Raw genomic sequence first — 27151 nt, forward strand, 5'->3', positions numbered from 1 at the left:
CGAAACAAATTTCTTAATTTTTTTCGATAACAAAAATTGAATCTGTTGTTTGATCGAAATTAAATGCTAGGAGTTTCTAAAAACTAGGAAAGAAACTACACATTTATCAAGAAAAAACTCATAAACAAATTTGGAAAATTTCAAATTTCGCATTAAAAGGCGAAAGGTCTATAAGTAGAATAGTATACACATCCAATATTCTAACTTAGATCTTCTTTAGAATATGCCGATTAATCCAACAGTTCATCAAAATGATGAATTTAAGACTCTATCTCCGCAGTAATGCCAAAATATTGTACACATACATTTTTGCATTAATATTTCTGACAAATAACCTATATCGAATTCCGGAATACCTCAATACAGCAATACAATTATAAATATTCATCTAAATTATTGTGTTCTATCTATGTAAATATATAATTGCATTATGAAGTTTAAAAATAAAGAAAATTTCTCAAAAATAAATAAAATTACAGTAACATTATTTTAAATATGAGTTCAATACATTTTTATGATTCTACCATAAGAATAAAAACGTTTATTGGAAAATTATGGAGTTGATTTAACATTATATTCTTACAAGTCTTTAAATCATGTGGAGGATAAATGTATGTTATATTTTCTTTTTGGAAAGTAGTTTCCGAAAAATTCGTTCCTAAAAATTTAATTTTTTCTTGTCTTGGATGACGGAAAACCGTAATGTTTTTGATACTATTGCATTTTAGAAAAGCAGCGGATTCAAAATAGACAACAGATTCTGGAATAACTAAGAAATTTAAATTTTTTGTATCGGTAAAACATGAAAATAAGCATCTGATAACTGTATTAGGGATTGTGTAAAACTGTTCAGCTTTGGAAGCTGGATAATGAACTAACTTATCTTTGTTTTTAGTGAATAAGACTCCATCCTCTGAGCAAAAGTAGGGATTCTTGATATCAACATCAAAGGCTTTTAAAGTTGTCAAACTATCAAATGAGTTTGCTGGGAATAATGTCTTAACTTTTTTTGGTAAAAAGATGTATTCGATTTTTGTGAGGTAGAAAGGTTCTTCACCAAGTTCTAATCTTGATTCTGCGAGTGTGATATTGATGAGATTAATAAATTTGGAAAAGCAATGTCTTGGAACGTATTCAAAGCCCTCTCCAATAGTAATATTGACATAATTTGCATAATCTTTAACAGAATCCGGAATAGAAACAGTTTTATTTGATCCGAATTCAATATATAAACTACTCGTAATTAATCAATGCTATTGCGACAAAAAATAATGAAAGGTGACAAATAAGTTGTTCATCCTGAAGGCGATGAGAAAAGACATGATTGGATTTAATTACAAAGCAAACCTTGAGTTTTTAATCAAGGGGTTTCTCCCCCTGTTAAATTTTATAAAGATTTTATTTGAATGAAACAATTGGTATCAGCTGAAATTCGTTTACGCACAAGTAAATCACTATGATGATCTCCCAAATGATGTATGGAAGAAATTTTTCAATAGTAATCCCTCCAATCATTATACAAAATGCGAAAATTGCAAAGTAAACTATAAAAACAACGAATGTTTTGTATACAAAAGTGCATTTATTGATCTAACCAATAGAGCTATCACATTTGAATCCGTTTCATCTCTAAAATTCTTACACTCGAATACTTTTTTTCGAAATTGTTCAATGACCACCGATGGTGATGGTGGATCAGTTCACTTTACAGGCTCTGGTACCATAGTTCAGCATCAATTCTGCTGCTATGGCAGTATGTTAAAATCCATTTTAGGAGTGTACTCTTATACTTTCCTCGATTCATCGTCGTTTTCGTACTTAGTTGAAAGTTCATTGTACAATTGCGGAAAGCCAGACGTCGGAGATAGTTCAATAAGAATTTCGAAAGGAACCGCAGGTTTAACTTATTGTAATGCAAGCAGAAATACTTTAATAGGAAATACTGTTTATTGTATTCTTTCCATGGATTTTCAGACTAAAGTTAATTTTTCATCTTTTCATGGAAATATTGCAACACCTGTTGATTCAATAATTCAAAATTATCAGTCTATTGATTATAAGTATTGCAATGTCATGAATAATGTTCAAGTTGGTACAAGCAGAGGAATTATTACAGTAATTTACGGAGATCTCGAAATGAATTCTTGCTCCATTATAAATAACACATGTAATGGAAAAGTTTTATTCTGTGAAAATTCGGTTTTTACTATAAAAAATTGTTATTGTGATTCAACAACTTCATCATATAGCGTGACAGTTGTTGCCCCAATGGCATATTTTAAGAATTCTCTTGATGACATTGGAATCCGTGTCTGCTGGAAGTATCATAAGTTTTCTGACATTGAATTTTATAAATTCATTGGAATTTCTTGCACTTCTAGTGAAGTTATGCTAGGATTTGACTAGTAACAGTTTCTCTCAACTTTTTTTTTGAAATTTTTCTTGGTTTGAAGGATGCCTTATGAAGTGAGATGACGTGATTTCGTATATTGCTTATTACTTCATATGTGGTATGGGATATTAATATTATTGAAAAATAAATTAGTATTTTTTCTGAGTCGGTCAAATATACTCAGAATAATTTTTATTTTATATATCTAAGGCTACATGTCTTATATAAAATTTTTAAAAAATTGCAAAAATAAGTTTCATGTCTTATGTAAAATTTTTCATTTTTAAAAATGAACTGTACAAATTCTGATCCATCTGTCTATATAAATGGCATGCAGCAAATAATAGCCATATGTAAGGGTCGTGGAATTCCCGAAATTGCAGAGCGTTTAAAGCAAGTCAAAGATAAATTTACACCTGAGTTTATTACACAATTTCAACCTGAAACAGCATTAATTATGCAATCATTTCAAGGGATTCAAAACTTTAAAGGAAAATTTTCTAAGAAAAATCCAAAATTCATTGCATTTCTAAATCAAATTGAAGAAATGATAGATTCAATTAGCATATTCACCAATTTCATAACTTTGATCAAAGGAAAGAGATATGAATTCGAAATGGCTGAGATATTTAGAAGACTTTTTAAAATGTCTTTTCATCCTCCTCAAGATGATAATAGTTATGAAACATTGGTTTATCCTGTTTATAACATATTTTTCGATTTTTTTAATATGAATTCGAATATAATAAACTTCAAAAGTTCAACAGGAAGTGGAAAAACGAGATGTGCACCTTTCATGTTTTCGATACTTTCTTATTATGAAGAACTCAAGATGCCTTTCTTCATAATGACACAACCAGGAAAAACAATCATTGATGACAAAGTTGAAGACTTCACCAATTTCTTTGGTGACACAGTTATTTTAGAAACAGATCCCAAGAAATACTTAGAATATTACAAACAGCAAAACATAACAAAACCCATCATTGGTTTGTTCTCTCCTCGTTCTCTTTTAGTTCTTATTTCAAAATCCTTCAAAAAACACATCAAAATATTCGATCGAACAAGATTTTGTCTTGATGAAATCCATGAAAGAGATTGTCACACAGATGCAGTTATATCAGAATTAGCTGAGAATTGCCCTAAATATAAGATCAAGAAACACATAATGATGATGTCTGCAACTCCGGATAATCGAATATTTGATGTATTTCGAGAAGATGGAATTGAAATCAAAGAATTACATCTTAAAGAAAAATGTTTATTCCCTATCAAGGATGTAATTGTCAAAGTAGACAATGTTAATAATATTGCAACCACGGCGGTTAATAATGCAATCCAAATCATTGATAATATGACAACAAACACATCAATACAAGGTCATATCTTAATATTTTCATCTGGAAGACAAAGAATTCTTGAGATTTATGACTTATTTTTATCAAGTATCAAAGAATTTATCAGTAATGAAAAAAAGCGAGAAGAAGAAAAAAGGCGTGAATTCAATGAAAAAAGAAAAGGTAAAAAGAAAAAACAAAAAGAACAGACACCAGAGTTTTTATTTCAGAAAGTTGGAATTCTTTTAGACTGCGAAGAAGCATTGAATGATGAACAGAAATTTTATCAGTACATAAAAGAGAATGTCACTGATAAAAACAAGCTTTACATTCTTCCAATTCCATTTCTCAGCTATGTTTCGAACTTCCAGAAACACATTGCAAAAAGCAATATTCCGAACTATGACAATATAATCAAAGTTGTCATTGCTACAAATGCAATTGAATCTTCAATAACAATTGATAATATGGCAGCTGTTATTGATTGCGGCATTTGTAATACTCCAGAGTTCAACTCTTTGACAGGAATTATAAATCTTAAAGAATCTCAAATCACAAAGCAAAATCAAATGCAAAGAAGAGGAAGAGTTGGTCGTGTCATGCCTGGAACAGCAGTTCAAATTACTGTTGAAGGAGAAATTATCCCAGATTATCAAGAACCAGAAATATTAACAAGTGACATATCTGCTTTCATTTTAGATCTTCGAAGAATTGGTATAAGATTTGAAAATCTTAAGAAATTGCCAAATGAAGTTCCATTAGAAACAGTACAATCAAAGATCAATATATTAAAGAATATTGGTGCTTTGGATTTAACAACAGGAAATCTCACAAAGAAAGGATTGAAATTATCATCGTTCAGAAACTTTTCTCCATTTATTTCTGCATCAATAATGAATCTTTCAAATAAATATTATGAAGGAAATTACATTCCAATGATTCTTGCAGCATTAGTTATTAAGTTGATATCAGGAGAAATCATTCAAAATAACTTATCGAAGATGTTTGTTAAAAACTTTAATGTCGAATCAGATGTTGACACAATCATGAAAACATTTATTGAAATGGTCAACACAAGAAAGAAAATCAAAGATGTCGCATTAGAATATGGTTTCATTCCAAAGAAGGCTACTCAAATCGTTGGTGAGATTTTCGAACTATGCCAAATGCTTGAAAAAGGAAAGAAAGATGAATTATGGCCAAGTCTCACCAAATTCTATTCAGATTGTCAATTTGTCCATGTTTTTTGTTCAAGATTATTTGAAGAGATACGAAGTAACTCAGAAAATGGAATTTGGATCATTGCAAGAAAGGCAGAATTGGATCTTGTATCAAATACGCTTTTTGAACCAGAATTTAGATTCAAAGCTGATAAATGTCTTGCTTTTAATTCAAATGAAGGTTACATTGTTACAAGATCAAGACCAGGATCTTTTAGTTTCAACATTCCATCAAATGTATTAATTCTTAATATTGCAAGAAATGCTAATTTGAAAATTAACTTTGGAAGCATTATTCATATCGATCTCACACAAGTACAAAATTACAAACCATTTGCAATTAATATTCCTAATTTTTATAATACACCATTTTTAATACCGATGTTGAATGGTTTTGTATCAAAATATCAAAATTACATGTTGAAATTCAATCAAATTGGAAGTGCATTGAAAGCAAAAGAAAGTGACATTTGTTTTGCTTTTTCATCACTTCTCAATAACAAAGAAATTTGTTTGAATTCATTCATTAAAGCTGACAAATATGAAAAAGTAGAAATGAAGATTCGTGAAGGAATCCAAATTGTTCAAGATTTAGCACCTTTTACACCACAAACAATTCTCGTCATTCATCCATACATGAAATGCTGTTGTGCACTAAAAGGATATGGAATTGATAAGATTGATAATGATATCATTTCATTTGATGAACCAGAATACAAAGCATACCATGTCAATGAAAACACACTCAGATATATGCACTCGAAAATATCTGAACTTAGTAAACAGTCTAGTACATGTTCAATTGCTATCACAGGTGAAGATATGTCATTTTCATTTGATCAAACCGTTAAATTTGAAGGAAACAAGAAATTTGTTTCATTCCCACATACAAATCAAAAATGCAACTCTGTTTTTAGTATTCAAAAAGACTTTTCACATCTTGTCATCATATCTAAAGAAGAAATTTGTTTGGAACAAAGTCTTACTTGGCAAAATGTTCAGAACTATCAACAAGCCACAATTGGTGACATATCTGCATCAAATTATGAAAATATCTTTCCAAATGGAGTTAAAATCTTCTACAATCCATGGATCAACTTCTATCCAGATACATATTTAATTAAATATATCCAAAAGAAAAAAGTTGAAGAAGAATATGATGACTTAGATGAAGACTCGAAATCATCCTTTAAAATTATCAATATTATTGACTTTTATGCAAATCAATGTGTGCACGGTGAAAAATTGATCAAAGATGTTGAATTTGAGCTACAAGATGTATTAGGAAAATGTAATTTTGGAAAAGCAATTGGATTAAGATCACATTTAATGAAAACTAAACAGTTGCCATCTCTTGAAAAGCTCAAATCAATTAAAAATGTAATTGAAGATGCACTTATGGCTCCATTTTCATTAATACCAGATCTCAGATCATTAAATATTGATAAAAGACTCCACAACCTTTCGATTGTTTATCAACAAATTGCATTAGCAAAATTATTTAATCTCAAATTTGCACATAGCGTGAAATTCCTCAAAAACTGCATCACAATTAAAATCAAGAATACAGAAAATAATGATGAAAATATTGCGAAGATTTCAAAGATTTTGAGGTCATTTAATGTTCACAATCAAGAAATTCTTCCGACATATGAAGTTTATATCAAACATTTGTCTGTGTACAAGTTGTCGGAAGAAGAATTTACGGAAAAAGTTCATTCAGTTCTTGATCATTTTGGAGGTACAATTTTCGAAGTATCAAAATATTATGAGTCAAAGACCAAAAATTCTCATGAAAAAGGTATAATTATTGCAACTGTTTGTTCTAAAGAATTCCTTCAGCCACTCATTACAATGTTAAGAGATCAATTTTCAAATGAAATTATCCTTAACATTCCAGAAACAGTCATTCCAAGTTATTTGACAAGATACAGAGAAGTTTTAAACGCTTGACAAAATATTTTGAAGCGAAAAAGATTCCAATTAAGAACATCAATTGTGATTTCTATGGAACAAAAAATGATGTTGAAAGAGCTGAACAAGAATTACTCAATGATCCACCACATCTTCCAATTACTATAGTCAACATCACACCTGACATCAATACAAAATCCCTTGAAATTGCACTCAGGACACAATCAGTTCCATGGAAATTCAACAAGAGAAACAAAATTCTCATTGTTCCTGAAGATGTCAAACAGGAAACAATCATGGAATTCATTGAAAAATATGGAAGAAAAGATTTATTAATTTCTAAGAATAGCTTTGATATACCAAATTGTTTTGGCGATGATATTTTGTGCCATGGAGATCAGGCATTACAATCAAATGAAAGCATCAATCTTTATTTCCCTAATAAATCCATTGTTTCAAGACCAGTCTGCCTTCAATGCGCAAAGGAAACAATTGCGTTCAATCTTGGAAGAATTGTTGATCAAAATGGTCATGTCAATGTTTCAAGAGCAATTGAAAATTCCGAGCACATTGATATATATTCATTCTATGAACCAACAGCAGAAACAGATAAGAAGAATGGAATCTGGCCAACTACACCATTTGGTCATTTAATTTGGATTTTATTATCATCAACCATTTCTAAAAAAGAAACGAAGGCATATATCACAGCATTGGCAGCATTGGCATTCCACAAATCACCAATGTTCACTTATTGTCCAAATCATCCTGATGTTTTTATCAAGATAAATCAATATGGTATGACATGCTGCCAACAAAAGAATTGTAATATGATCAAATGCAATTCATGTGGTAAATGGCATCCAGCAGGAAAATGTGAAAATCTCGAAATACCAGCTGGGTGTAGACAATGTCCTTTCTGTCAGAATATCGTTGAAAAGTCGCAAGATTGTAATCACATCAAATGCTCGTGTGGTAAACATTTTTGTTACTATTGCGGCAAGGGATTTGACACTGATGGTGAAGTTTATAACCACATGAATACTGCAGATCATATCTATGATCCACCAGACTATTTGAAGTTTGTCTTGCATCAGAATATTCCTGAAGCAAATCTCCGAGAATTCTATAATAAGTTTCCAATTTTTAGAACATATATTTATCGTCCTTAATTAATATAATAATAAATGTTTGTTTTATTGTTTAATGTTGAAATTTACGAAGTTTCAATCAAAAAGACTTTTTAATTAAACTAATATTAAATTTTTACTTATAATATAGATTTATACGGATTGTAGTGCTTTATTTAACTTTATCATTCAAATGCATATATTTATTATTGATATTTTGAAATATCCTCACAATAAAAAAGATTTTGGATTATTCAAAAAGTGATCTAAGACATGAAATATTCAAAAAAATTATTAAAAGATATTGGAAGTTACAGATGGCATATGTATGAGTAGTTATGTATTCTATATAAATTCATTGCCTTGATCGACAAATTAAGATTTAATTTTTAAAATTTATTAATTCGTGAAGAAACTAGGACATCATCAATGCTATGAAGATTTAATGATAATGAGATATATTCCTACCATGAAAAAAAAATGAAAGGGCACTTTTTCATCACGTCTTGAAATCCCGTCTTACCATGTTTTTGTATGATTTAGTCTCTCGTAAATTTTTTATCCTGATTTATCATAAAATTTTTAAAAATTAATATTTCAAGCTCTCAAAAATTATTTTTGTATTATGGAACAAACCAGCGCAATTTATGAGGGTATGCTTCAATCAATTGCGCAGTTAGAGGTTTGTTACTATAAAAACAGTTTCAGAGGCGGAATAAATGATATTCACGATATCAAGAAAAAGATTTCGAAAGATTTGGTTGAACGATTTGAACCTGAATTTCAATTAATTCAACAATCAATAAGGAATCTATGCAACTTTCATGGTGACTTTAATGACAAGGATCAACTTTTTAAGATCTACAAAGACCATGTAAAAACTATCAAAAAATCTATTGAGATTTTTCTTGAATTCATAAAAATGATCAAAGGAAAGAGATATGAATACGAAATGGCCGAGATATTTAGAAGACTTTTCAAAATGTCTTTTCATCCTCCCGAAGATAATAATATCTACGAAACATTGGTTTATCCTGTTTATAACATATTTTTCGATTTCTTTAATATGAATTCGAATATAATAAACTTCAAAAGTTCAACAGGAAGTGGAAAAACGAGATGTGCACCTTTCATGTTTTCGATACTTTCTTATTATGAAGAACTCAAGATGCCTTTCTTCATAATGACACAACCAGGAAAAACAATCATTGATGACAAAGTTGAAGACTTCACCAATTTCTTTGGTGACACAGTTATTTTAGAAACAGATCCCAAGAAATACTTAGAATATTACAAACAGCAAAACATAACAAAACCCATCATTGGTTTGTTCTCTCCTCGTTCTCTTTTAGTTCTTATTTCAAAAGCCAACAAAAAACACATCAAAATATTCAACAGAACAAGATTTTGTCTTGATGAAATCCATGAAAGAGATAACTATACAGATGTTGTAATCTCTAGGCTTGCCGAGAATTGTCCTCCTTTTAAGATCAACAAGCACATCATGATGATGTCAGCAACTCCTGATGATAGAATATTTAAAGTTTTTAACAGAAATGGATACAAAAAAGGAGACTTGATATTAACTGACAAATGTTTGTTTCCAATCAAAGACATTTCCATAACTGTAAAGAATACCAATGAAACAGGTAATGAAGCAGTGAAGAATACAATTACAATCATTGACAACATGGCCAATAATAAATCATTGCAAGGACACATTTTGATTTTCACTTCCGGAAGACAAAGGATCTTAGACATTCACAGACAACTCATCGTTGAACTTAAAGAACACAAAAGAAAAGTTCAAAAAGTTAGATTACTCTTATACGCAGAAAATGTAATGAGTGATGAACAAAGCTTCATGAACTACCTGAAAGAGAATGCATCTGATAGTGATAAGCTCTATATACTTCCTATTCCATTCATTAGTTATGTTCCTCCATATCAAAAGAAAATTGCAAAAGGCAATATACCGAACTATAATAATATTATCAAAGTTGTCATTGCAACAAATGCCATTGAATCATCAATTACAATAGATAAAATGGCTGCTGTAATTGATTGTGGAGTCATGAATATTCCTGATACTAATTCATCAATTGGAGTCACAAATCTTAAGGAATCTCCAATCACAAGGCAAAACCAACTTCAGAGAAGAGGAAGAGTTGGTAGAGTAATGCCAGGAACAGCTGTTCAAATCACAGTTGAAGGAAAGAAAATTCCAGAATATCAAGACCCAGAAATATTAAAGAGTGATATTTCTTCTTTTGTTCTTGATCTCAGAAGAATTGGAATTAGATTTGAAACGCTTTATAAACTTCCAGATAAAGTTTCAAAAGAAAAAGTCAATTCAATCATTAATATGTTGAAGAATATTGGTGCATTAAATCAAGCCACAGGAAATCTTACAAATGATGGATTTATGTTATCATCATTCAGAAACTTTTCTCCGTTTATTTCAGCATCAATTTTGAATCTTTCAAGAAATTACTACGATGGCGAAGTTACACCAATGTTGCTTGCAGCTTTGTCCTTAAAACTAATATCAGATGATATTATTTTAAATAATTTATGTCCAAAATTTGTCCAAAACTTTAATTACGAATCTGACCTGGACACAATCATGAAAACATTCATTGAAATGGTACTTAAAAGAAGAAAGATTGCTGAAATTGCTCCAGATTTTGGATTCCATCCAAAGAAGGCTACACAGATTGTTGGAGAAATATTTGATCTTTCAGAAACATTGGATATAGGTGATACCGAAGATTTGTGGACAAATATTGACGAGTTTTATCAAAACTGTGATTTTGTTCATACTTTTTGTCAAAGATTATTTGATGAAATCGAAAAGAATTCCGAAAATGGTGCATGGATAACTGCCAGGAAAGCACAATTAGATATGATTTCGAATACCAAGTTGGAGCCTGAATTTAGATTCAAAGCAGATGAATGTCATTCATTTGAAGAAACGGAGAAACTTGATGAAAGCAACAAATTTGCCGAATATATACCATCATATGACAAAGAAAAACAAGAAAGCTACATTATTACAAAATCACGTCCTGGTTCATATAGTTTTAACGTTCCATCAAACGTATTGATATTGAATATTCAACGTAATGCAAATCTTAAAATGAACTATGGAACTATCATTCATATAGATCAAAGGGCAGAACAAAAATACAAACCATTTTCTATAAACATCAATTCGTCATTTGATACTCCATTTTTCATTCCGATGATGAATGGATTTGTTTCTTATTATTACAAATTGATGTTGAAATTCAACTTGATTGGAAAAGCATCAAAATGTAAAAATGGAAGCTCTTTCTTTGGATTTTCATCTCTCAATAACAACAAGGAAATTTGCATGAACGCATTTCCCGCAACTAAAAAATATGATGAAATTGTTAGTAAAATTAATGAAGGAATAAAATTGGTACGTGATTTGGCACCATTCACACCACAAACAATTCTTATCAAGCATCCAACAATGGAATATTGTTGCTCTCTAAAAGGTTACGGAATTGACAAAATCGATTATGATGTCATTTCCTTCAATGAACCATCATTCAATGCTTATCATGTTAACGAAGCATCGATCAAATATATTCATTCTAAAATTGAGGAACTCAGTAAACATTCAAGCATTTGCACAATCGCTATTACAGGAGAAGATATGTCATTTTCAGATGATAAAGATGATATTGTTGATGAAGATCAAAAGAAAGAAAAGAAAAAGAAAAAATTTGTTTCCTTTCCACATACTTTTGCAAAATGTGATTCAGTTTTCAGCAAGCCAAAGGATTATTCACATTTGGTAATAATTTCAAAAAAAATTATACCCAAAGCAGAAAGAATTACATGGAAAGTAAACAAACCTCCAGAAAAATGTACTCCAGATCCTAATTCCACAAAACAATGGGAGGATATCTTTCCAAATGCAGTTTGTGTTAATAAAACACCATGGGTTTTATTTTACCCCCAGAGATATGCCATTGAATATCGTTCAACAAAAGATATTCCAAATATTCCAAATCGAAGAAATCAAATTATCAAATTATTAGAATTCGCTCCAATAATTGAAGAATTCAGCAAGAAATGTGTAGATGGACAAAATCTTATCAATGATGTTAATCTAGAAATTACAATTACAGGCACTCTTGATTATGATAAAGTAATTGAATTAAAATCATCCTTAGTCAAGGCCAATCAAATGCCAACAATTCATCAATTAAATGAACTTAAAATAATGTTGGAGGAAGATCCTGATTTGTACACTGAAATCGCAAGGTATCATAATATTGATGTAAGGCTTTTGGAAATCCGAAACGTTAATAAATTGCTTGCTTTGGATAAAATCACTAAATTTAAACAAATTCAATCCATCCAATTCATTAAAAATTGCGCAACATTTAAAATTCCTAGTACTGATGATTTATCGAGTGAATTCCTCAAATTCATGAAGACTTTCAAAGTTTCAAGGCATGAAATTCTTTCAACTTATGAAGTTCAAATTAAAAACTTGAACTCGTTCAACCTACAAAAAGATGAATTTATGAAAAAAGTTCAATCTGTTTTAGAGCATTTTAATGGAGTGATCTTCAAAGTATCGAAGTCTAATAGAGATTTTGAAAATGGATCAGTAACAGTAACAGTTCCAAAGGAATTTCTTGAACCATTAATTGCAATGCTGCGTAACAAGATTTCAAACAAATTTATTTTGAAAATTCCTGAAGAAATAGTTCCAAGCTATTTGTTGAATTATCGAGAAGTACTTAATTCATTATCAAAGTACTTTGAATCCAAGAAAATAAATTTGATAAATGATGATTATGATTTCTGTGGATTTTTGGAAGATGTTGAGCGTGCAGAGAAAGTATTATTCGAGGATCCTCCAAAACTTCCGGTATACTCTGTCAAAATTCCACCAGATTGCAATATAAAATCCCTTGAAATTGCCATCAAGGTCAAAACAGTTTCTATCAACTTGACAAAAGATTCAATTTCCTTATCGTTCCAATAGAAGAAGATCAAGAAACAGTTAACACTTTCATTGATAGATTTGGAACACGTGGTATATTTGTTGGAAAAAGAGGAGTTCCTGAATGTTTTGGTGATGATGTTTTGATGCATAATGATCCAACACTTCATTCAAACGAAAGCGTTAATATTTATTTCCCAGAAAAATACATCGTTTCAAGACCAATTTGTCTTCGATGTGCAAAAGAATCAATTGCATACAATCTTGGAAAGATTATTGACTTGAAAGGAAATATCAATATTCCAAGAGCTCTTACAAACGTGGATCATATTGGCATATACTCGTTTTATGATTTCCGAAACAAATATGATCAATCTCAAGGAATCTGGCCAATTACTCCATTAGGTCATTTGATTTGGATTTTATTGTCATCACCAATATCCAAAAGAGAAACGAAAGCATACATAACCGCTCTCGCATCTCTTGCATTTCACAAATGTCCAATATTCACTTATTGTCCGAACCACCCAGAGAAGTTGATATTTAAACAGAAGTTCACAGAAATGCATTGTCTTAAAAAGACCTGTAATATGATCTTGTGTGTTCATTGCGGTCAATGGCATCCTGAAGGTAAATGCGAAGGTAATGATATACCATTGGGTTGCAGACAATGTCCATTCTGTGATACTATTGTTAAAAAATCAAATTATGTAATCATATTTCCTGCTCTTGTGGAAAACATTTCTGCTACTATTGCGGAAAAGGATTTGACGAAGGAGGTGATGTTTACCGGCATATGGATAGTGCAAAACATAATGATGATCCACCAGATTATCAGAAATTTGTCCAACATAAGAGTGTTTCAGATGAAACACTTGGAAAATTTTATAATGAATTTCCTGATATAAGGAAATTCATCAAACATTAATAACTTGTATAATTTTTTAAATTTTTGTTAACCATAAACTTATATTATATTATATTATATCTGTTAACTTTTTTACATATTTCGGAATTGAATTGTTCAATTTAGAGTAATTAAGCGAAATTCACTATGTTTTGTATGTAGAAATTATAGTATATATATAAATATGATGTTTTATGCCATGAAATTATGAATTTTGACTCAGATTTCGCAAATTCTATTGTCATAATTCTGCCAAGAGTAAATAATTTTGAGCCGATGTTGGCATACTATATAAATATCATTGTGTTATGTTTTCGTAAGATAGAAAGTTTTAAAAATTATCGTCCCAAAAAGTAGTATATATGACGGGTTGTGTGACTTTTTTTGTAAACGTAAGAATTCATACAATATTGAACGATTTTGTATCATTTTTTTAACATATGAAGTAAAAAAATGTATGATTCTTACGGTTTTTATTCTTACATTTTTGAATAAATCAAGATTTAAAAAATTGACTTCTTACGTAAAATTAAAACTAAGTTAAATTTATTTTTTTTATTTTTTATTTTATAATAAATGAGTATAACAACTAATTCATTGAAATCTTTAAAGTTCACTAATTCAGAATTAGAAAATATTTTAGAAAATTTTGGAGACGGTTCTTATCCAACATATATGCAGAATGTGAAAGAGTTTTCCAGATTGTTGAATGAATTTAAATATAACGGACCAATTACTAAAAAGGCTATAATGAGATATTTATATCCCAAAAAAGTTGAAAAACAGGAGAATATTCCTCTTTATGGTCCAGAGGACCTGGGCTCAGAGAGCCTTGAAACACCTCCTGAATATTTTGAAGAAAAAATTAAACAAGATGAATATTATAACGATGAGATTGAGAAATTGGAACAATTAAGAAATGAAATAGATGAAAGAATTAAGGAATTGAGAAATGCTGAGAATGAAGTAGAGGGTTTAATGAATATCCCAGCTTCAGAATCAGAAGTTCAAAAATCACATGAGGAAAGATATAAAAATTACTTTTTGGAATCTACTAAAAATTTATTAGATGGTGATATTGACGAAACACTTTCAGAAGAAGGCACAAAATTTATTCATAAACATAAGTTACAATTTATTGACGATGGAGATTATCCATGTATATTACTTTCACCTCCTCTTGATTCTGAAAAATTCAAAAAAGCACTGAAAAATGTAACATATGCAACAATACGATTAAGAAAGAAGACCATGATATTTACACAAATTATTATTTAAATAAATGTACAGGTGTTGATAAAGTTTTTGATTTGTTAGATAAAATATCAAAAGAAACAATTGGAATATAAAATTTTATGTGATTGTGGTTTCATTATTGAAGATACCAATAATGTTTCATATGAAAGAACAGCACCGAAGGAAGACGAAGTTGAAAGGTCTATACCATTCGTTATTAAGAACATAAAAGATATGAAAACTTATAAACATTATATTTATTCATTTATTTCAGAAAAAATGGAAGCAACCCATAAAACATCATCTCATCATTTTATAGCTATTCATACATTCCTTTTCAAAGTTGTGAAATTAAATAAGACAGGAATTAGATTTAATGTATCAGGGTACGCATTCTTGAGTAAATTAAAATGTATTCGTCACGTCGCAGATGATAAAAATTTATGTGTTCTTAATTCATTTTATGGACTTTAGCCCTGGACTTTAAAAAAAATAAACTTTATTTTTATTTATTTTTTAATTTTTATTCTTACATAAATGAATAAAAATGGAACAGCTAAAATGAATGATAATCAAATAAGAGCCGAAGGTAGAAGGTTATTTAAACGCTTCTATAACATTCCTGATGGTGTTAATCCTAAAACTCGTAGAAGTTATTTAAATGAAGCCATAGATGTATATGAAGGATTTGACATTTCATCAGAAAGCGAGAGGTTAGCAAGAATGTTAAACGTTAATATTGATTTTTATTATTGTGACCCTCAACCAGAAGACGTAGACATTAACAAGGTAGACTTTCCATTAGTGGAATCAATAATGATAGATCCAGAATTTGAAACAGTAAATATTTTATTAACACAGAGTCCATGTGGAAAACTTCACGCTGACAGAATTACAGACGTTGAAGCACTCACAGGATATAAAGTTTGCCCCTTTTGCAAAGAAGAAGTTATTCTATCCGTGATGATCCAGAAAGGAAAAACCAAAGAAGATTTTTAAAACATTGTGAGAAATGTAAAGAAAATAATGGAAGATTAATTCAAGACGTTCAATTGCAAAACACACAACAACCATATGCACCACATATCACGAAACAGAAGATATATCAATGGCTATTAGCACATAATTTGCAGGAATATTATAAACCAACAAGATATTATATTACTTTTGACTTCGAAACATTAGAGACTAAAGAAGAATTCAACTTTCTGAATGTGCAACTTTGAACGCTTACTTAAAACCATTTATGGTATCATCAACTGTCAAAATAAAGCCGCAAAGCGGCGAGGACGTAGACCGTGATAAAACATTTACGAGGAATTTTTGCTTAACATCAAGTGATTCGTTCATCTCTGATTGGATTGAGTTTTTATTTTCAACCTGTTCATTAGTTGCTAAATCAAATATTGAACAATATGAAGAATTAATGAATACATTAAATGAAAAACAGAAGGAAGCAATGAAAGAGCTTTTAGATGAAGAATTTAATAAAGTGAATATCATTGGTTTTAATTCGGGAAAGTTTGATTTAAATTTAATTCTTCGTGATTTAAATACTGCAAAATGGAAGATAAAATCAATGCTGGGTTCTTCTTCTCAATTTAAGCAAGTCATAGTAAAGAAAACAAACTGTCCATATGAATTAAGATTTATTGACATCAGAAATTATATAGCGGGTGGAACATTAGACCAATTCACTCAAGATTTCGGAAACAATAAATCACGTGTTAAATCCTTTTTCCCTTATCAATTCATCACATGGGAGAATTACGAAGAAAATTATATAAAAAGGAACCATTCACTCAAGATTCATTTTATTCAGCATTAACACAAGAAACAATATCCGATTCAGATTATCAAATATATCTCAATGATGCTAAAAATTTTGAGAATAGATTAGAATATTTTATTCATTATTGCAATAAAGACGTTGAAATTATGATTGACCCAATTGATAAAATTATCGAAGAAACATTTGTTTATAAAATTGACATGCTTCATAATCTTTCTTTATCATCGAATGCATCAATGATTCGTTACGCGTTAGCATATAAGAACTTCAATCCTAACGAAACATATCCAGAAGAAGAAAATGTGGAATCAAGTTTTGAATTAACAAAAAGTATTGGAAATATAAAATTGAATCATATAAGAAACAAGATGAAAAGCGAAAGAGATACTAAAAACAATGTTTCAATGGATGACTATCAATACTATCACGATTTAATCCTTTCATCTAAATGCAAAATGTGTGGTAAAGCGTTTACATATGCAAATAAACCAACATTGGATAGAATCGATAATGAAAAACCACATACCAAAGAAAATTGTCAGTTAATGTGTTGTTATTGCAATGTCGTAAAATCAAATAAAGATGAAGATGTTCAACGTTTAAGAATCAATTTAAGAAATTATGCATTAAAAAATAATTTACCAATGACTTTAGATTCAGTTGAAGCTTATCACATTCTCCGTAATGGAATTACTGGTGGTCTATCAAATGTTCAACATCGTGTTAATCTTAAAGGAATCACGCACATTAATAAACTTTCATATAATCCAGAAACTAAAACTGTATCAAATGAGGACACCACCAACATTATGACTCATTTCGTTGGAGTTGACTTTAATTCATTATATCCTTCATCATTTTCATCTAATCCTCATGATTTCATTCAATATACTGACCATAAAATGTATATGCCGGGAAGATTGAATGGTGTTATCATTTGTGATACAGCAACAAAGAAAGCAAAAGCACTGGGAATAATTAAGAAGAAAAATACTTTATTCGTGGCTGAAGTAAAGGGTCACATTGATGAAAAATACATTAATGATTACATAAACTTTTTACCGATAATAAGAAACTTAGATATTATCACAGATGAAAAAACAATTGGCAGTTTTATGTATAATTACATGAAATCAAACAATCTACCAGTTGACCAGAAACAGAGAAAATTAACTCAGTTAGCATCAACACACAACCAATATCAACCATTTTCTTCTTATTATCTTTGGTATCTAATAGACAGATTTCATTTTATCATTGATGATATTCAATCAATTTTAACATTTACTAAAAACACTTGTTTTAATGAATTTGCGAACGAATTTATGAACGAAAGACAAAAGGCTGAATTAGAAGGAAATAAAGGAAAAAGTTTATTTTGCAAGATTTCACTTAATGGATCATATGGTTACGATGCAATGAATACACAAAATTACGCAAAGACTAAAATAATGAATGCACAGAAGTCACGCGTTGCATGTATGTCAAATAAGTTTAAAAACATAAGAGAAATAGGAGAGATACATATCAAGTGATGCTTAAAGATAGATTTTATAGATGTGATACATGTTTACAAGAGGCATTCTTCACTTTAGATAATGCTAAATACTGGTATTTGGTTTTCATTTATGATTTTATGTATAAATGCATGATGTTAATCGTTTTCATTTCATTGAAGGTGATACTGATTCATCTTATTGGGCAATCGCTGGCGACCCAAATCTTCCTAACACTCAAGCATTTCAAGCAATTGTTACCGATAAACAATTTTATGATAAAAACATTTTCAAATTCGCACCTTTTGATTTCTTCTGTTTTGATGAGAAATTTAAACCTAAATTAAAGAATAAAGCTGAAGAAAAAGCACATGAGAAGAAGTTATTGGGTTTAGCAATTGAGAAACAAGGTGATAACATGGTTGCTTTATGTCCTAAGTGTTATACATCATTCAACGGTTCAATTGATGGAAGTGATTTTAAAAAGATTGCACAAAAAATGAAAGGTGTTAGTTTACGACAAAATAAACAATTAACACCTAAAAATTATTTGGATATAATAAATGATAAATTGATATTTGATGGTCAGAATATTAATTTACAACTTAAAAATGGGTCAATGACTCGCTTAACAATTGGTAAGACTGCATTAACAGGAGCACACACTAAGGCTGTATGTTGTGAAAATGGATGTTGTATGCCATTTATTTAATAAAATACCACAGAAGAGACAAAAGGAACCGTTAATGATGGCTTTGATACTATGATTCAAAGAGGCGGGCACCCTTAAAACATTGATTTTATTTTTATATAAATGGATAACACAGATTTAAAAATTTTAATTGCTGATTTAGTACTTAATCAAAAATTTCTTAGTTATTACGATTTAAAAGCATATCTCCAAAAATATAATAATAATATAACGGGTGATGATATGGAATATTATTATCCATATTATAAAAATGAAATTTTGAAATATCATAATAAAATAATTTCTGAAATTAAAGACAAAATTAAAAATAATGAATATTCAAAGGGAAAAACTAAATCACAACTTAAACAGTTGAAAGATTTCAAAAATAAAGTATTAACAGAAGAAGATATTGATGAATGATATAAATTATATAATCCTGAGCCACAAAAACCAAAGGAACAAAAACAAATGGTGCAAAACGCCCAGGTTCTTCAGACCATAAATGATGCACAAGCTTTAATTTATGATTCATTAGTTAAACCATATTCAGCCCGACTTTTAAATGAAGATCAACTTTTGGAATTCATCCTTCAACATAAACTCGAAGCGGGAAAGTATATCAAACCTTTATATACAGCATATTTAAAACAAATGAATAGAATACATCCAGAATTAATGAAGGAAGGAATGAAATCCAAAATCAAAGCAGATAAAATTAAACCACTTGCAACACCAAAACCTCCAACGACAGTACCGCCTCCTCCTTCAGTTAATCCTTCATCATTCACTTTATTATATCCATTTCAAACATTAAAGAAGCAAAAAGATTTTAAAAAGGATTTCAAGATATTAAATAAACCAATTGACCCAAAAATTCAACCATTAAAGGAAAAATTTAGTCGCCCCTCATTTGCACCATATCCATATTCATACGAAATTGATCATTTAGAATATTCAAAAGGAAACGTTACTTATTTATTTGCCATTAACATTAACACTAGATATTTATATTGCATTCCAGTGAAAGGGAAAACAGAACAGGAAACAAGAAGAGCTATTCAATACTTACTAGATCATGAAAGAGTAGATAATATAAGGGGTGATGGTGATAAAGGATTTCAGGCAGCTATGGCTCATTATTTCCCACAAATTAATTTTTACTTTTCATCCTCTCCATATACGTTTCATAATAAAATAGTTGATGCGGTAATGAGAACTCTTAGAGATGCGTTAGGGGTTAACGGTCAGATATACTGGGATGGAAATCATGACTTCATCATACAGCAGTTAGTATATTATTACAATAATACATGGCATAGAACTATAAACATGAAACCGGTGGAAATGAAAAATGATATTTCAAAAGAATGGGAATATATTAGAAAGCAAATGGAAAAGTTAAATGATGTTAAACGTGAACAAATTAATTCGGGGCTCATGAATTTTAAACAAGGGGATAAAGTTTTGATTCATCTCGATTATGGAAAAACTGATAAATCAATGACAAAAAGAAGACGAAGATTTGACACAATAGCTGAATTTGTTAGATATATTAACGGCAATGCATTAGTTGAAGTTGACAATAAATTAATAGAAATTCCGATTTATTTTATTACTCCATTATATTTAAATAATATTTAATTTTTTTTATTTCGTAAGAAATGAGTGACAACAAAGCAGTCAAGAGTCCAGACGATGAATATAAAAAGAAACTAAACAGAATTAAATCAAAAATATGCTATTACAAAAAGAAGCCGCAATGCGGTGGGGTTGAAAACGATAAAGAAATAATCGAAAAATTAGAAACTTACCGTTCAATCATTAAACTGAGTGAAGCAAAAATAAAAGAATTTAATAGAATAAATAAATTGATTGGAAGAGATGAATTTAATAAAGATGAATTTTTAAACTCAATCCAAATTTAATTTTTATTCCTCTTCGACAACGTCTCTCTTTCCATCATTACTGCATAACCACATTTTCTCAGTTTTAGTGGTTTGTTATTTTTAGCAAGTTCTCGCATCATTTTTATCGTTTCCTCCCTTGTTATGATTCGTGGTAAATTTTGAGCTTGTGGGGTATCCATTTATGATAAAAATAAAAATTTAAATTATGCCGTTCTAAAGTTTGTGACAACATGACATTTAGACAACAACACAGGTCATTCAATAATTAATTATTTTTGAAGAACTGAAGGTGTCACCAGGTCACCAGGTAATTTAACTCATGACATTTTGACAACACAGGAGGAAGGCAGTTATGAATTATTTTTGAAGAACTGAAGGTGTCACCATATCACCATGTGTCACCAGGTCATTTAACTTCTCTGAAAAAATGAGACAACATGACATTTAGACAACATCACAGGAGAAAGGCAGTTATGAATTATTTTTGAAGAACTGAAGGTGTCACCAGGTCACCATGTCACCGGGTTATTTAACTTCTTTTAAAAAATGAGACAACATGACATTTTGACAACAACACAGGAGGAAGGTAGTTATGACTTATTTTTGAAGAACTGAAGGTGTCACCATGTCACCAGGTAATTTAACTCATGACATTTTGACAACACAGGAGGAAGGCAGTTATGAATTATTTTTGAAGAACTGAAGGTGTCACCAGGTCACCATGTCACCGGGTTATTTAACTTCTTTTAAAAAATGAGACAACATGACATTTTGACAACACAGGTACGAAAAGAGGAAGGCAAAAATAAATTCCAATCATACTTTATAAAGCTTCATTTACAGGTATTTCATCGTCAGTAAATGAATCCTCATTATCGTTTGGTTCAACCTGTTTATATAATCCTTTCATTTCTTCTTTCAAAACATAACACCATGTTTGTTTACCATCTATTCTTACCTGTTTCCTATCACATTTATCCTTAATGCTCATTTGGAAATTCTTGTCTTTCATGTCTGATGGTTTGCAGAATAGAGCATTTTTACACGTCATACCTGCACACAATTCATCATAATGTGTATTTATCCATACATCTAAAGGATTTGTTGATAATTCTATTAAATCTTGTTTGGCTTCAGTCATCGGTATGATTCGTACATTAAATGATGAAAGGTCGTATTGATAAAATATGTTAAAAGGTTATCATAAAATTCCTTTGTGCATGAATCCATTAAATTCTTGAAGTAATCAAATTGACCCTTAATTTACCATTAACCTTAAAACTACGTATCTTCTGTCTCCAACTTCAATTTTGACAGGGTAAACGTTATTAGTTACGAAAATGAAGTTTGCAACATTCTGAGCAGTTCTTCTGGGTTGATTCTTTTCATTAATTCTAATCTCATTATCCGTTATAATTGATTTCAAAGCGTTGAAGTTTGCGAGTCTGTCTTCACCTACATTCTTGAGTTCATTAAGTACAAGAAACATTTTATTTTCAACTACTGAGTTGAAATTACCCGTTAGCTCACTTATTTCAGTAATGTTTTTACATGAATAACCAGCGAGAAGTTCAGAAATAATGTCTGTAAATCTGTTTTTACCTGTTCCCTGAAGTCCTTTCAAAATAATTGCTGTTTCATTCTTGATTCCAGGATGTTGAATCATTGATGCAATCCAGCCGAGAAGGTATTTATATACTTCATCGTTATTATCACAAATGGCTTCTTTAATGAAATTCATAAACATCTCAATTTTTGAGTAATCAGGCTTTTCAAGAATGTTGTATTTATAACCCTGAAACGTTGAGAAAACATCTGGAGAATCAGATTTAAAGCAAACACCCTTAACGGTTAATGAAGACAATTGATTTAGTAGTACATCCCATGCTGTTATGGTTTTACCTTCTTCTTTAAATAATTTAATCATTTTGAGTGACTCTTTCATGTTTGATTGAAGAACGAATGATATTTGATTCATTTTGTCGTGTATGTTGTAATCTTTCTGAATGAAGTATTTATTTCCACAATCTACAAAACGGATTACACGTGATAAATCCTCAATTACTTCAGAACTGTTTTTATACTGATGATTTTCAGCCTTGCGTCTAATATCTGTTATCAAAAACGAGTCATCAAGTTTGATATCAAATGTTATTTTTGGCTTACGTAATAAAGGTAAAACATATTCATCATAATATTCCTTTTGATAAAGTTTTAGAATCTTCACCAAAACAAATGGAGAAGTCATTAAATGTGCATATCTACTACGTGCTTTTTCAAAATTACTTTTTGCATTTTCTGTTAAACTGCAGAAGTTATAAACGTTATCGTATGCTTCATTAATTAAATGATTAGGTAACGAATTAATTGCTTGAAACAGTGTGAATAATGTAACTTCTTTTTCTAAATTCATGTTTCCACCGTCATTATGTACTTCAAAATCACAGATGCCATCAACTATGCTCTGGGCAAGTTTATCGTCAATGTTTACATCTTTGTTTTCATTCATTATACTCTTTATTTCTTCGTTCTTCTGTTCAACTCTTACCTTAATATTCAAATCATTTAATATATCGTTTACTGTTCTGGTTAATGTTGAATCATAACTTCCACGAATGAATGAGTATGTATTGATTGGTTCTGTTGCATTCTTGCGAACTCTTGATTCAGCCATAACCACTAATGAACGCTTTGAATCATCAATAGAAGTCATTATGTCAATATCATAATCATTGCAGGAATAACATTTAATCATTCTGTTCGAAACTGCATAGAAGAAATTAGTGTTGCAATAAATGTGAAGACCTCCTGAAGCGGTTTTAACGATAACATCTTTATCCGAAAGTTTTGATAAAATGTCTTTTCTAACTGTTTCTTTAAGTTCATCATTGTATGATTTATTGATATCAACATCTATAATCGTTAAATTTGAAATTTTATTTACTAATAAAGCTGTACCAGTTTTCCTTCCTCTTCCTCCATCATGTTTGAGGTAGTTATGTAAATCAATCTTGTTTTCACCAATTCTTTCGTTGAGGGTTTTAGTTTCTGCCACAACTAATTCCTCAGCTAATGAATCAATAACTTGTTCATCAGAAACGATATAGTTGTTGTTGTTGTTGTTTGTTGCTGTCATTTATATAGGAATAAAAAAAAATAAAAATAATTTTAAAACTAACTTTATTTTTGGGCTGCATCAAATTTTCGTAAATGTTGTCAAAATGTCATGTTGTCACATTTTTTCAGAGAAGTTAAATGACCTGGTGACACATGGTGACCTGGTGACACCTTCAGTTCTTCAAAAATAATTCATAACTGCCTTCCTCCAGTGTTGTTGTCAAAATGTCATGTTGTCTCATTTTTTCAGAGAAGTTAAATGACCTGGTGACACATGGTGACCTGGTGACACCCTCAGTTCTTCAAAAATAATTAATTATTGAATGACCTGAAACCATTAACGTAACCATTAACGTAAACATATATTTTTGGTTGTTTATGATAAAAATAAATGATTCATTTACTCACAATATTTTTGTACAAAACGTCCCCAAACTTTTAACTTCTTTTCTGCAGCTTCAAATGCTATCTTAGTGAGTTCATATTCTCTAAATTCTCTCTTTAAATCTTCTTGTTCCCATTGGTCTAGTTCGTATGAAGAATCTTTATAACCATAACATATCTCACGTTCATGTTCTAATTGTTTTTCGCACATTTTTCTAACTTCTTCTTCAAACAAATGTTTAGCATTCTCTACTGTATCTTCGAGTTCTTCTTCATCTAATTTCTCATGAACTTTCTTGTCTATGGAGTCCATAATATCTTTGACATAAAATGCATACTTTACTGAGCACCACTCAGCAACAAAATGAACGAGGTCAGGATGTATGTAAATACCTTTGAATTCATTTATAACACCCTTAGTAAGCTCATAAAATGCTTGTTTTGAGGTTGAGCCACTTTTGGCTTGACCGCATTCGTTCATCCAAAACTCAAGAATTTCCTGCATTTTAGTACTATTGAGAAATCTGTTTAAATGGTTTAACCTTCCCACTTCTCTTGCCATCTTTGTTGCATTAATGTAACCATCCTTGTCTCTACGTAAGACTTCAATACCATTATAAGTGCCTTTTGTGAATGTTTCGCCATTAGATTTGTTCGTGAATGTTTTTGCTTCGACTGACATTTCTGTTCTTACATACAAAATAAAAAAATAAAAATAATTTTAAAACTAACTTTATTTTTGGACTGCATCAAATTTTCGTAAATGTTGTCAAAATGTCATGTTGTCTCATTTTTTCAGAGAAGTTAATTAATTATTGAATAACCTGAAACCATTAACGTAAACATTAACGTAAACATTCACGATAAAATATATTTCCTGGACTGTTGTCAAAATGTCATGTTGTCTCATTTTTTCAGAGAAGTTAATTAACCTGGTGACACATGGTGACCTGGTGACACCCTCAGTTCTTCAAAAATAATTAATTATTGAATGACCTGAAACCATTAACGTAAACATTAACGATAAAATATATTTCTGCAGTTCATCCATTACTTCATTACCTAATTAATTACAGACATAAAATATATTTAGTTCATTCAATAAACTCTATACCATACGAATATAGTCATAAATGGTGGCATATAATCTTTACCCAAGCCTGTTGGATTTGTTGTGAAAGTATGGACATGATTTCCTCCTGGTTCAGTTTGTCGAAAAGTCTTTTTTGTTGAATGGTTATAATCTGGAGATAAAACATCATAACCGGCTTCATAGTCTGAGTTGTATAATGGGTGGTCTCTTAATGAGTGGCTATGGTCGCCAGAAAAGTTTGTAGTTCCCGTATGAGTGTGCGGTGGAAGGTTTGCTTCTTTAATTTTCTTCGAACCTCCTGCCGTCTTTGAATATCTAGCACAGTATAAGAATTTATCTACAATCTGCTTCCATTCACCAAAACCTAAAACTGTTGCGGGATTTGTTGAGTTCATTGACGTATAAATAGAACCAACAGGATATAATGTTTGAAGTATTTCATTTTTCATGCTTGTAATCACATCATTTACTTCCGACTTCTTTGCATAATTTTCATCAACATATGTTTTATCCGCTTTAAGGTCTAAACATCCTGAAACCCATCCTGTATCAGCTTTAGTTTTTAAAATCTTTGATGTCCATTCATGATACCATTCAACCATTTCTTTAATTTCATTATCTTTTTCATCCACATATTCCTTATCCACCTTCTTCATTAACTCACTATCCACATATTCCTTATCTGCTTTCTTATTTAACTCATCGTTAACATATTCCTTATCCGCTTTAAGGTCTAAACATCCTGAAACCCATCCTGTATCAGCTTTAGTTTTTAAAATCTTTGATGTCCATTCATGATACCATTCAACCATTTCTTTAATTTCATTATCTTTTTCATCCACATATTCCTTATCCACCTTCTTCATTAACTCACTATCCACATATTCCTTATCTGCTTTCTTCATTATGTCATTTAGGAAACCCTCTATGAATTCCTCATTTAAATTAAATCTTCCAATCTTCAAAACTTTAGAAAATGCATTTAATGCGTAATATCTTTTTCTTCTGGTGGAATTGATGTTATATCATCCGTTATTCCTTTAATTTTTGAATTCATAAATAAAATTTCTTTTATATTTGATATCACTGCACCACCTTGCAAACGAATTCGAAATGGTCATTTTTCAATACTATCTCCAAATCTCCATATTTCAACCTTTGCGTTTGTTCTGCCGTCTTTGAATTATATGCATATATGGCGTATGTAATGGTCTGAGGGACCTGGGTGCTTTGTGCCTTAAGTTGCTGTGGTTGCTGTTGTTTAATCATTTATTATGATTTAAAAATAAATATTTAATCTGTTATCTCATCACCTATTTTTTCTATTTGAAATTGCCATAATATTTCATTCATGAATTCTAAATCACAATCAAATAGGTCAGTTATCTAAATTTAATATTTGATAAATCTTTTGAATGAAGAATAAATGAATTCCCGGATAATTGAAACGGATATGATAAAGAAAATGTGTTTAAGTTGATGGATAAAATGTTTTGTATTGATGGGTAAGAGTTAGGGTCTAATGTTTGATGTGAAAATCTC

At 30.1% G+C, this 27151-nt stretch overlaps 10 protein-coding genes and 2 pseudogenes across 12 annotated transcripts, besides 1 other annotated feature; 8 read left to right on the forward strand and 4 right to left on the reverse strand.

Annotated features, from left to right (window-relative positions):
- Positions 1–1671: 1671 nt before the first annotated feature.
- Positions 1672–2406, forward strand: TVAGG3_0716590 (uncharacterized protein; the record flags this gene model as incomplete). The annotated part of the gene is made up of 1 exon (XM_001316636.1): positions 1672–2406. One exon carries the CDS (start codon positions 1672–1674, stop codon positions 2404–2406), a length of 735 nt encoding a protein of 244 aa, XP_001316671.1.
- Positions 2407–3008: 602 nt separating this feature from the next.
- On the forward strand, positions 3009–4585 carry TVAGG3_0716600 (ATP-dependent RNA helicase protein; the record flags this gene model as incomplete). The annotated part of the gene is made up of 1 exon (XM_051243972.1): positions 3009–4585. A coding segment is annotated over one exon (1577 nt), but the record flags the coding sequence as incomplete, so codon positions are not given.
- A 919-nt stretch (positions 4586–5504) lies between these two features.
- TVAGG3_0716610 lies at positions 5505–8035 on the forward strand (annotated as a pseudogene). Its single transcript has one exon. A coding segment is annotated over exon 1 (2531 nt).
- A 315-nt stretch (positions 8036–8350) lies between these two features.
- Positions 8351–9830, forward strand: TVAGG3_0716620 (ATP-dependent RNA helicase protein; the record flags this gene model as incomplete). Its single annotated transcript, XM_001290774.2, has 1 exon — positions 8619–9830. A coding segment is annotated over one exon (1212 nt), but the record flags the coding sequence as incomplete, so codon positions are not given.
- A 1539-nt stretch (positions 9831–11369) lies between these two features.
- On the forward strand, positions 11370–13025 carry TVAGG3_0716630 (tissue development protein family; the record flags this gene model as incomplete). The annotated part of the gene is made up of 1 exon (XM_001282741.2): positions 11370–13025. One exon carries the CDS (start codon positions 11370–11372, stop codon positions 13023–13025), a length of 1656 nt encoding a protein of 551 aa, XP_001282742.2.
- Positions 13026–14391: 1366 nt separating this feature from the next.
- Positions 14392–27151: part of a mobile genetic element that runs on past the window's edge.
- Positions 14467–15077, forward strand: TVAGG3_0716650 (uncharacterized protein; the record flags this gene model as incomplete). The annotated part of the gene is made up of 1 exon (XM_051243973.1): positions 14467–15077. A coding segment is annotated over one exon (611 nt), but the record flags the coding sequence as incomplete, so codon positions are not given.
- TVAGG3_0716660 (DNA/RNA polymerase superfamily) lies at positions 17119–18289 on the forward strand (the record flags this gene model as incomplete). The annotated part of the gene is made up of 1 exon (XM_051243974.1): positions 17119–18289. A coding segment is annotated over one exon (1171 nt), but the record flags the coding sequence as incomplete, so codon positions are not given.
- Positions 19760–20699, forward strand: TVAGG3_0716670 (integrase core domain containing protein family; the record flags this gene model as incomplete). Its single annotated transcript, XM_051243975.1, has 1 exon — positions 19760–20699. A coding segment is annotated over one exon (940 nt), but the record flags the coding sequence as incomplete, so codon positions are not given.
- On the reverse strand, positions 21839–22156 carry TVAGG3_0716680 (uncharacterized protein; the record flags this gene model as incomplete). The annotated part of the gene is made up of 1 exon (XM_051243976.1): positions 21839–22156. One exon carries the CDS (start codon positions 22154–22156, stop codon positions 21839–21841), a length of 318 nt encoding a protein of 105 aa, XP_051090563.1.
- On the reverse strand, positions 22354–24151 carry TVAGG3_0716690 (uncharacterized protein; the record flags this gene model as incomplete). Its single annotated transcript, XM_051243977.1, has 1 exon — positions 22354–24151. A coding segment is annotated over one exon (1798 nt), but the record flags the coding sequence as incomplete, so codon positions are not given.
- Positions 24533–25198, reverse strand: TVAGG3_0716700 (uncharacterized protein; the record flags this gene model as incomplete). The annotated part of the gene is made up of 1 exon (XM_051243978.1): positions 24533–25198. One exon carries the CDS (start codon positions 25196–25198, stop codon positions 24533–24535), a length of 666 nt encoding a protein of 221 aa, XP_051090565.1.
- On the reverse strand, positions 25615–26666 carry TVAGG3_0716710 (annotated as a pseudogene). The gene has a single exon. A coding segment is annotated over exon 1 (1052 nt).

The sequence above is a fragment of the Trichomonas vaginalis genome, chromosome III, assembly GCF_026262505.1.
Source record: "Trichomonas vaginalis G3 chromosome III, whole genome shotgun sequence".
Lineage (NCBI taxonomy): Eukaryota > Parabasalia > Trichomonadida > Trichomonadidae > Trichomonas > Trichomonas vaginalis.